The sequence below is a fragment of the Notolepis coatsorum genome (genome assembly GCF_963971535.1).
Source record: "Notolepis coatsorum genome assembly, chromosome: 14".
NCBI classification, from domain to species: domain Eukaryota; kingdom Metazoa; phylum Chordata; class Actinopteri; order Aulopiformes; family Paralepididae; genus Notolepis; species Notolepis coatsorum.
Window position 1 is genome coordinate 9928939 of NC_140178.1, and position 12174 is coordinate 9941112.

General features: G+C 41.6%; 2 protein-coding genes across 2 annotated transcripts in view; one reads left to right on the forward strand and one right to left on the reverse strand.

Moving 5' to 3' along the window:
* Nucleotides 1-12174, reverse strand: part of LOC311241038 (histone H1-like) — a gene marked incomplete at both ends in the record, with an annotated part of 359561 nt that overhangs the window by 190446 nt on the left and 156941 nt on the right. The window lies entirely within an intron of this gene.
* Nucleotides 10170-10944, forward strand: LOC311239805 (histone H2A). The gene has a single exon (XM_084328254.1). The coding sequence runs from the start codon at nt 10177-10179 to the stop codon at nt 10558-10560; it is 384 nt and encodes a 127-aa protein (XP_084184380.1). The 5' UTR covers nt 10170-10176; the 3' UTR covers nt 10561-10944.

A 12174-nucleotide genomic window follows, 5' to 3' on the forward strand; every position in this document is an offset into this window, starting at 1 on the left:
TCATCTTTGCTTATCTCTCTCATACATGCTCTCTCTCTAACACACACACACGACAAACACACATGCTCCCTCTCTCTCTCTCTCTTTCTAAAATCGCGTTTAAATCTCGCACAGGGCCTCGCATTTCTCCCAGGCGGCCCTGCTCAAAGGTAAGGTAAATTCATAAAGACGTAATATTTGACGGCATGTATTAGAAACGTAGACCAAACTATTAGTTAGCTAACGTTAGCTGCAAGCTAGCTAGCTGGTGTTATCCTAGCTACAGTGTTATCAACATCAACTTTGCGGTCATTAATTTGTTGTCTGACTTTTCTTCCTTGCTAGTTAGCTGGTGTTTTTAGCTAACTTAACGTGTGCTAACTGTCTTTTCCCCTTAAAGCACTTCTGCCGGCCTGTGGAGCAGCCTCCCCCAAATGGAAGAAGGTGGACAAGAGGAGCGAGATGAACGATTGAGAAATCAACAAGCACAAATCGAATCACTGACGAGTATAAATACTGTTCTGAGGCATAGTCAAGTACCAAATAGATTAACACCAGAGGTCTTGCAGAACAGCCGTGTACCAGCCTATTTCAAATATGCCACTGGATTCACTTATGATCAATTCAATAATCTATGTACTGTGTTTAGTATACCTAGCAGTGAAACAGCACAGCAAACTTCAGTCCCATTGACATATAGCAGAAGTGATTGACAAATTAACACATGCCCCTGCGTGTGCATCTCTTGCTTGTTCTTATGAAACTGAGACAAAATCATGATTTAAAAGATTTGGCATTTAGATTTATGATTGATGAACGAAGTGTTGGTACTGTGTTCACTGCATGGGTGGACTACATGTTCACAGTTCTAGTGAAACTACCCGCATGGCCTCATAGAGACATAATAATGGCACAAATGCCAGGAAAGTACAGAGAGGAATTTCCTACAACGATGGCAATATTAGACTGTACAGAGTTAAAAATTCAACCCCCAACTTCCAAAGCTACTCAACCTACAAGTCTGCAAACACATTGAAATCCCTCATAGCATGTGATCCACGAGGTTCTGTAATATTGTGTTCAACTCTTTTCACTGGATCTATGTCTGACAAAGAAATAGTTAGGCAGAGCAACTTTATTAAGCTAATGAAAAATCTGCTTAAACATGGCTATCTGCAGGAAGGGGATGGGCTTATGGTAGATAAAGGATTTTTAATTGAAAATGACCTACAAGAAATTGGACTTGAAATAAACATCCCACCCTTCGTCGGAGGAAAAAGGCAGATGCCCTCTACAGATGTCTGCCTGACAAAAAAAAGTGGCTGCACACAGGATACATGTTGAACGTGCTATATCAAAGATAAAGAAATTTAAAATTGTGTCAGAGAAGATCCCTAACATAAGGTTGACAAACATCAACCAGATCCTGGTATGTTGTGAGCATGCTGTCTAACTTCCAGCCAAGAATACCATTACCTGATAGCTCAAGCCACAACCAATGGGGTAGTCCTTTCCACCTACTGCTATAGGGGTCTGGTTAACGATGTAGCTTATAGGTGTGTCTCTCATTCCTCTGTGTCTTATATATTTCCTCACTGATTCCTGACTCTTTACTAAAGGCAGAAAGATACATGTTACGGTTAACTGTGTTATGCATAGTATTAACTATTCACTGTAGAAATGTAATTTTTTTTTCAATAAACTGTGAATGCGCACCATTTTGTCTGTTTTTTTTTATTGTGCTTTGAAACTACCTGTTATGAGTGTAGGTGGGGATCACGTTTGCCACCACTGCAGAGGTTATAGGCTGGCCTGCTACTTTCTTCCCTCTGGGTTTATGCCACTGCTGTGGCCGACTTGTACAGGAGGCAGTGTCTTTATTTTATGCACGAGAAATGTCTAAACTGTACATGAGCCCAATGATGTGTGCACAGTACCCTGGTGCCCTATGGTTTCAACAGAAATGAGAAGGGGAGAAAAGAAATAGGCTACTGTTTGAGAACACTGCTCGTACTAGCTGCTACTTGAATATAGCTCCCCTCTCCACTAAAATGTATCAGCAGTACAGTAACTGTACATTCAGTGGCGGCCGCTGGGTACTTCGCCACTAGGGGCGCTATACCAAATATTTTGCTAACATGTACAGTACAGTACTGTACCACGCAAGACTCATGGCAAGACGTGAGCGATTCGACTCACGCTCACGGCAATGAATCGGCTCTTATGAACGAGTCGCTCAGCTGTTACTACAACAACACACAACCAGTCAAATAAAGTATAGTCTAGACTCTAATTCACAACTTGAAACACAATATAAATAGAAAAGTTAGAAACAAAACTCGCCCGTCTCCAAACACAGGCAGATCTCTCCCTCTCTCCTTCTCTCTCTCACACACAGCGCGACGTGGAATCGATTCGTTACACAATCAGACCTCTTATATACCAAGAATAACTTCAGTATGAGTACAGGGCTGTACACATATTTTGCATATTGTTAAACGAGCCAAGGCTAGCTATTAAACTATCGTTATGAATCGAAAATCTGGGACCCTGATGTAAACAAGACAAACGTCTTTCTCTGGTCTGCATCCCCTTAACAATTGTGTGTATTGAGCCGTACTGTATTGTACCCATTCTGCAATCTGTTAATAAAGTTCTCATTCATTTATTCATTCAAACATAGATGATATTGAACAAGCCATAATCCACGTATTTTCAATCCGAGAGAGCTGCAGTAGTTAAATCAATGAGCCATCGATAAATAAACAATCAGCAATGTCTCGCTTCATGAATGGCCAGCAGTAGTACTGCTCCTAAAAAAACTATTTACAACCGTTAACGTTAAGAAGAGAGAGAGAGAGAGAGAGAGAGAGATTTCTTCAACCTCGAACCTAAATTCCTTAGCAACCCGTGTTACCAAGTAAACAAATCACAGAACGATAGCCAGTTAGCCCGCACCAGCCTAGTAGTACTACTAACGTTAGCTCCCAGAACGATAGCCAGTTAGCCCGCACCAGCCTAGTAGTACTAATGTTAGAGAGAGAGAGAGAGAGACTCACTGTTTAGTTGAAACGTCCAGGGCAGGAAACGTGTATAATCCGCCATATAGCTTGTTAGCCAAGTGTTAGCTCAGCTGAGCTCGTCGACGTTAGCACAACACTCAACAAGTACATTCCTTTGTCCATTTCCGCTCGAACAGACTGCAAACTACCTGGCGTTCTATCGCCATGCTCTAAGACAAACTCTAACCTTAACCAACTTTGAAAGAGTGCCTAAGCTTAACAGTCTAAAGAACTTGCAGTCACAGCACGGCACGCTCTAAGACAAACAACAGTCCTAGTACCAGGAACCAAGCTAGAAGCTAGAATTGGAACATTAGAAATTGGATTCGGCCAATCAGAGATCGTCTCTGTGAAATTCTGCCATAGAAAAAAATACTGGCGTCGGCCAATCAGAGAGCGTCTCCGCGAAATGCGGTTATGGAAATTCTCACGGAAGTTCACGCTGCTTTCTAGACCGCTTCAAATCGCGCTCGGATTCCAACATAATAGTCATATTTCAACGCACAACGCCGTATGCACTGATTGGCTGTGACGGAGACAGCGATCAAACTGTGACGCGCAGTCAGAGCGCTATCGCTTCTTGCCCGGGCGAGAAATACGAAAAAATAAAAAAAAACATCACTTCCTGCCCATGAAAACGCTGTTTTTTTAATTTAGATAATAACGTTATATTGTGCATTGGAAATACAAACATACTTAAAATGAGTAAATATTATTCATTTTAAACATGTTTATATTATTTATAGGGCTATAAAACAAAAAACAAAAAAAAAAATTTTCTTCTTCTCTCATTTAACAGGTGGGTCGGCGCCCTAGCGCCACCAGTGGCGAGCCGCCACTGTGTACATTGGAGGTGGTTGGGTGGGTGGGGTTGGGGATGGGTAGGCAGGGGGGGGGGGGGGGGGGGTAACTGTACATTGGATTATCGACAAAACCTTACTTGGTCCAAGGAGAGGGTCTCGTATTTTACTGGGTTAGGAAATGTACTGTACATTGGAGGGAGTTGTGTTAGGATATTTACAGGGCCAGTTTCGAATTGCAGTCTCCCGTAGGTGCTCCTTGAGAGTGGTTTTAAAAGTGGGTAGTGATTCACATTCCTTTACAGCTATGGGTAGGGCGTTCCACATTGATGTCGCATAATTACGAAACGTGGTTAGTCCCTTGTTTGAGCCGAATCTGGGTTTAACATGATTTGTGGAGCTCCCTCTGGTGTTGTGGTCATGGTATTCACTGACCTTTGGGAAGTATTTTGACATGTACATGGGTACCTTAGTCGTGTAGTGTATCTTGTAGACCAGGCCCATTGCAAATTGCTGTACTCTGTCATCTACTCTAAGCCATCCTAGGTTGTCAAAGTGGGCAGGGGTGAGGTGGGTTCTAGAAGTAAGGTCAAGCAGTAGCCTGACCAGTTTGTTTTGTGATGTTTGTAATTTTGTTTTTAGCGCCTTTGAGGTGCTTTGGTACCATGAGGTGCAAGCATAGTCGTAGTACCCTTGAATGAGTGCTCCTGCCAGAGTCTTCAGGGTATTCTTGTTTACCAGAGAGCAGATCCGGTACAAGAATCTAGTGTGTTGGTTGACTTTTAACACATTGGATGCCATTTTGTCACAGGAGAGATTTGCCTCTAGGATGGAACCTAGTTATGTAATTTCCTTGTGACAATATTGTCACCCACTGTAACTGAGAAGCCGTCGGCCTTGCTGAGTTTGTTATTTGAACAGAAGAGAATGGACTGTTTTACCCAGGTGTAATGATAGTTTGTTGTCAGCGAGCCAGGTACAGATTTTGCCTAGTTCCAAGCTGAGTTTTTCTTTTTACAACATACATGACTTTATGACATAGGGACATACATGACATACAGGTATATATTGCTGTTACATTTGTGACATATACGATATGCAAATATACAGTGCTGTTACCCAGAGACTTATTAGTTATTTAGAGACTTATTAGAGGCTTATTATGTATCTACGACATAACGTTAGACGTTTTTATTCCATGCTCAACCAGTGCACAACAACACACCAACCCAACTGACGTTACCACAACACTTGATGGTATTTCACAGCCCTGTCGTAAGAAGACCACTGTGCCGTTAAAGGTTGTTTAAGAATCCAAGCGTCTGGTCGGAGGTGTTCCTGTTGGCAATAATCCACATCATGCATTGCACGTGTATAATACATTAAATATAAATATAACTTTATTTTCAACAAACAGCGTTTCATTATAAAGATATACATTGCATGTTGACACAGCTTGTCAGATTGAGGTTAAACTGTCTCAGAAGGAGCGACAAAATGAAACAGAAGTGTCCTTTCTATCTATTTAAGTTCTATAGCAGTGACTTCCTACGAAAGAGGCGCTGGAGACTTTCCCCGCGCACACAGTCCACTCCGCCATCAGCCCTCCTCCTATTTTCACGAAGGGGGGGGGGGGGGGGCGGGGGTGTAATTCTAATAACCAAATACATGAAAAAAATACATACAAAGCATCAGCATAATCATACCGGTCTACAATGATGCCCTGTGTTAATCAGGTTGTATATCCAACATTAAAACCATTTGCGCATCTAAAAGAATGATGCATGAAATCTGATCCAAATATATTTTATAATCTCACTCTTTCCAAATTGGTAATGTTTCCTAGTGGGTGATTTTAGTATTGTGTATTTATATATATTGTTTTTATCTTTATACGCCTCACTTGCGCAATATATATTGATTAAATGAAGTACAAAATAATATAAAGGCCCAGGCAAGTATGAGGAAATCTGCTCGTTCTATGGATCATGTGGGTGGCTCTTAAAAGAGCCTTTAGGTTTTTGATAGAACGCAGTGAGCAGTTTAGCCGCCGAAGCCGTACAGAGTGCGTCCCTGTCTCTTCAGAGCATAGACAGTCTCTGGAGCGTAACAGAAAGAAGCATTTTGTATAAAAGTATTCTTTACTTCTGTATGACAACTATTAAAGAAACTTGAAACTTGAAACTTCTCTGATGGAGGCTGTGTTTGAACTGTAAAACCCCACAGTCAGAGCTACTGTACCAGATCGGTCTGAACTGTAAAACACCACAGTCAGTTGCGGGGAGGAAACTGGAGGAAATACACAGGGAGAACATGCCAACTCCACACAAAAAGTACCTGGATTCGAATTGAATATTTGCATCTCTGTGGGGTCCTTATCAAAACAATCGCTTATCAAACCCATTGTGTTTACTGATATATACCATATAAACCATTAAGAGTGGGTGTCAGACAAGAGGGAAGACTCAGGTTTTAAACTGTGGATACAAAACAGAAGGTAAAGATTACTTTGAACTGTACAGTAATCCAGAACTATTTCATTGCACTGTAAATAAACTGATTTTATAGTATGTCACATCATTCATGTCTTTCACATTCTACTAAAACTGAATCAAACCATAAACAAGGTGGCCTGTTGGGATGTTAGATCCTAATGTGAAAAACTGATTTTATATGTCTGAGGAGAAGACTGGTACTCATCATCAGGTCCACAGACGGGCCTCCCATCTTCGTCTCCACAAAGTACTGGGGGGTCTACTGTATGTGAGACATATTTCCTTTAGAGTGAAAGAAAATGATATATGTGAACAAGTATGTTGTGTGCCAGGTTTATGTGCAGTCATGGTAAAGTGAGAGGTGACGGGTGGACCACCACTGATGTCATGTGTCCTGGCAGGCATCAGGTACAAGTCATTTTAACTCCAGCAGCTCATTACGTACCAACCCGTTTATTTCTCCATGAATCCCTGCACAGCCACAGACACTAAACCGAAAGAAGCTTTAGCTGTCATGACATAAAGATGCCAGACATCCATACATCTGCTAGATCTGTTTGATAATGTCTAGCTCAGGAAAGGCTAAAGTAATCTTGTGTGCATTTAACATTCTGCTATCCTCAAATTTACAATTTACATTACATTGGGTTTCCTTGGGGTGCACGGGGTAAAACAATTCAATTTCTGAATATTTCAGATAATGAAATTAAATGTTTATCATAAACTATCTAGTTAGTATTTATAGGTACATTGAGTCCATCCTCACCTCCATCAAACTATGGTACGCTGCAGCCAAGGACAAAGGCAGGCTGCAGCTTGTCATCCACTCTGCTGAGAAGGTGATCGGCTGCAATCTGCCATCTCTCCAGGACCTGTACGCCTCTCCAGAACTCTGAAGCGTGCAGGTAAGATTGTGGCCGACCCCTACCACCCCAGTCACAACCCACAACCTGTTTGAGTCACTCTCCTCTGGAAGGAGGCTGTGGTCCACCAGGGCCAAAACCTCACCCCACAAGAACCGTTTCTTCCCCTCTGCAGTGAGCCTCATCAACAAGGCTCGGGACCCTCACTGACACCCCCCACTGTGTTACATTAACACACCCTACTGGACTATATACTTGCCCACTGCATTGTTACTCATTCTAATTAGTGCCTATTCCTATTTTATTTTTATATATATGTGCTATATTTAATTTAGTTTATATCCCATATAATTTTATTCAACCTCTTATTTACTGATTCTGATGTAACTCTAACCAGTTAGGCCATGGTTAGACTAGGTGTTTTTGTTTTCGTTTTGAATACGTTTTGAATATGTTTGCTGTCCCTGTTACATATAAATGCCGTTTTGGCAGGAAAACGCGTTGCCCTAGCGGGAACGCTGAAAAGGTGTTTTCGTTTTGGATACTCGCCAAAACTCGCAGAGAACATGTCGTGTAATCTGCGCAGAGCCGTTGTTGCTCAACGCCCATGCGCAGTAGATACCCACATCAGCGTGCCCTCACCAACGTCCGGTGACAACAGAGCTATAGCTGCAGCTACCATGTGTTGTCAAGGTATTGTTATAATGACCCCAGTCCAAGCTACAACAGTCTGCATTACCTTAACAATTGTTTGTATTGAGCCGTATTGTACCCATTCTGCAATATGTTAAATAAAGTTTACATCCATTCATTCTGCTAGCATTAACGATTGCATGAGCAGCCGGCTAACGTGAGCTAACGTTACTTACCTACCGTAGCTACCTTCCCTGTTAGCTCAGAGCCCCTCTTTCAACATAACAAGCATTAAACAAAATGGCCCAGTCATCTATTCACTTTTGTTTAATACATGAGGCGTTGTCTCTAATGTTCTAGCTACTGATAGCTCCCGATATCAGTTTGGTGCTGGCTGGCTAATAACGTGAGCTAACGTTAGCTGCTAGCCACAATGCTATACTGTTATACTGGCATATTACATTCACGTTAGCATGTAAGCTAACAAAATACGCGCCGATGAGACTAAACTCCGCTTTTGTGTTCAATTGTGTTGATGTTAGTTTTGTTTCATCAATAAATGAGAGGCAGAACACACAGTGAATGTATCCGTTTTGTTTATTGCACGTTCTTTGCTGAAAAATAAGTGCTACAGTGGCTAAATAGCTCAAGCAAGCATTTAAAGATGGCGGCGTGTTGACATTTCTTTGCAGGAAGTGTATTGGCACATTCAAGTTCTGATTGGTTGACAATTGCCTTCATGTTCGCCACCTACTGCCACCTACTGCTTTGGCACTGTACTACATCACTGTGCTCAGGTGACAAAACGAAAGTACTCAGGTTGCAAAACGAATGTCTGACTTGCCTACCGCTACGTTGCGACCTGGAAAAGCGAAACTTATCTTCAAAACGAAACGAAAACATCAGTCAGTCTAACCGCAGCCTTAGTTAACAGTCTCTCCATCTATGTAACTCTAACCATATTTGCATATCTTGTATGTCACAAACTTAAATGTCCAGACCCAATCCCCTCCAATGTACAGACCCCCCACCCAACAACCTCCAATGTACAGTGTTCCCCACCTACCCAACCCCCCCCCCCCCCCACCCCAACGTCTTCCAATGTACAGTTTCTTCCCCCTCAAATGTATATACTCTCTTTTTAGACTATTTCTGTATCACAAACAGTGCTGTATATTTGTAGATCTGGCATGTCATAAATACAGTACTGTCTATCTGTATGTCATGTCATATTATGTTATGATGAATTGAAAATGGGGGACCCTGATGTAAACAAGACGAAAGTCTTTCTCTGGTCTGCATCCCCTTAACAATTGTGTGTATTGAGCTGTACTGTATTGTACCCATTCTGCAATCTGTTAATACAATTTTCAATCAATCAATCACAAATGTAACACAAGACGATGTTGTGTATGTCATAGTCTTTCCAATCAATCAATCAATCAATCACAAATGTATGTTGTGTATGTCATAGTCTTTCTCTGGTCTGCATCCCCTTAACAATTGTGTGTATTGAGCTGTACTGTATTGTACCCATTCTGCCATCTGTTAATAACATTTTCAATCAATCAATCACAAAAGTAACACAAGACGAAAGTAGTAAACAAGGCGAAAGTAACACTGTCTCCATCGCACCAGTAACACGTGTCTTTTCGCTAACACGTGTCTCTTCGCTAATGTCGCACTAGTAACACGTAGGGAGAGAGAGAGCCCCCCCCCCCCCTCATGCGCAGCAGTGCAACACACAGTACAAGCTCCGACGCCCCGCCCAAGCACAGCAACACACAGTACAAGTCCCGAAGCCCCACCCAGACGTATGGGGCTGCAGCACTGCAGATTTATGCTATTGTCTGCGGCACTGCAGATTTACCCTACTCAGACCAGAGGGCGTTGCTGCTTTTATTATAGTATGCTAATTTTACTGCGTGGCTTCCTGTAAGCGACTGGTTGAGCTCAGAGTCAGCGAGCATAGTGGCGCAGGATTACGGTGAATAGAACCTGCATTCAACTCAGCAGCAGGCTTTATCATCTGGATAATCACAATAATCAAATGATGATGTGAACACATATTATGCAGGTTCATTATTAGGATCTGAATAGTCGACCTCGACTTCATCACATATCTCTATAACTTTATCCTATACCTTGTTTATGAGCCTCCCACTCGTGTGAGTTCGTTACTCCGCCTACACCTCCCACGATTATTGGAGGACTGGTCTTTTGGACGCTCCGCCAACAACACGTCTTTCCTGATTGGGTGATAAAACACAAGCCTGAAGATAAAAGGCGGCTCTCCGACTCACTGTTCATTTTCTAACTCGTTTAGCTAGAGAAAACAATAAACATGTCTGGAAGAGGAAAGACCGGAGGAAAGGCCAGAGCCAAGGCTAAAACTCGCTCCTCTCGTGCCGGACTTCAGTTCCCCGTGGGTCGTGTCCACAGACTGCTGCGTAAAGGCAACTATGCTCATCGTGTTGGAGCCGGTGCCCCGGTTTATCTGGCGGCTGTGCTCGAGTATCTGACCGCTGAGATCCTGGAGTTGGCTGGAAACGCTGCCCGTGACAACAAGAAGAGTCGTATCATCCCCCGTCATCTGCAGCTGGCCGTGCGTAACGACGAGGAGCTCAACAAACTGCTTGGAGGAGTGACCATCGCTCAGGGAGGTGTGCTGCCCAACATCCAGGCTGTCCTTCTGCCCAAGAAGACCGAGAAGGCTGCCAAGAAGTAAATTATTTAGCCTCTTCGTCAAACTCCACAAAGGCTCTTTTCAGAGCCACCCACCTCTTACCGAGAAGGCAATAACTCTTGGCTGCATCCTATGCTGCAATGTCTACTCCTACACTAACGTGTTGGGGCTCACTCTTGACCAGGAATTTGAGCTATTGAGCAAAACTGCCTATAATGACTAGTTAAATGTACTGCCATTTCTGTTTTACTTTCTACCTGGGAGCATGACTTAACTAATGGTATTTGACAGTCAAATCATCTCCTGCTGAATAGTATTATTCTGAATTTATGTCGTCTCATAAAGAATAATTATGTGGAGAAAAGTTTAGCTTCTACAATAATTACCTTGTTTGACTCCTTAGATCCGATTTGAGTGTTTTAACTTTACTACTTTACATCAGTTCAGATTAAATTGTTGTTCATTCATTGTCGTCTAACCAGAGTACTCAGTAAAGTGCAATAGGAATGTACATGTGATTTAACTATATAAATGAGTACCACTGAGTGTAATAATGCTGATCAGATGTATGTACAGTGTTACAGGTATAAAGACACCGGTATTAAGTCATACTGGCCAGTGGCGTATAAGGGATATAGTACATATATATATGCAACATTATTGCACGTGCTATCATACAGAGTTATGTAGAATATAGTTTGATCATGTAGGTAGTGATTACAGTGTAAGGCAGTAGTATAGGCAAGAGTTCAGAGTTTGAACAGTATGGATAACATATCATAGACTCTAGGCAATCAGGTATAGTACTATAACTTTCACTATTAATTTAACTGACTATAGAAGTTAGCCCACTTTCTGATAAAATAAGATATTCCTTTATTAATCCCTTTGGGAAAATGCAGGCAGCATGGGGGAGGGGAGGTACAGGTATAGTAGAAGACATGGTACAGTGGAGAACAAAAAATTTAGTAAACAGGCAGTGTAAGCGATATAATTAACTCTGGACATGCGCATATGGGCAACAAGGTGCAAGATGAGGGTATGTAGCCCTCTGTTATATTTGCCCTACAATAAATATAGTTACAAATTACAATATATAATCTAATATAATATATAATGAAATTGCTGACAAGTGTCTTGTTTTGTAAGCTTGTCATCACTGTAAATTAGGGTAACCTCAGTGTCTTAGGAGTTGAAATAAATAAGGTTTGAAATTAAATGTGTATGGTGGGGCCTCAACTGTAACTATATGAACATGTCATGTTAATTGATTTGTAAACCTACCAAAGCCTAATGGCTACGTAAGGGTTTGTATTTAATTAATCAGACTTTAATATTGACATGTTGCATGATCATTTTATTGACATAAAAAGCTATATACATTACATTATGGGGATACACATATTGAAAACCCCAAATAGTCTTGGTATTTACAACAAAAAGAAATCAAGCTACATTTGTATAAAAGGTATTGTATAAAATAATATACACAATGTGCAAAACATACAGCATACTAGCTATGCTTCAAGATATTTTCAAAGGGGGTCCTACTAGTAAAAAAAACAAGAAATAGTTCTGATTCCAGCATACAAACCCTTTCAAAGGGTGACACAATTTACCTATCTCAAACCCTGCCCCTTTCTCCTCGATCCTCCA

Bases quoted from the DNA above. Each gene is read 5' to 3' on its own strand.
- LOC311239805 (XM_084328254.1), top strand. From the start codon at position 10,177: ATGTCTGGAAGAGGAAAGACCGGAGGAAAGGCCAGAGCCAAGGCTAAA.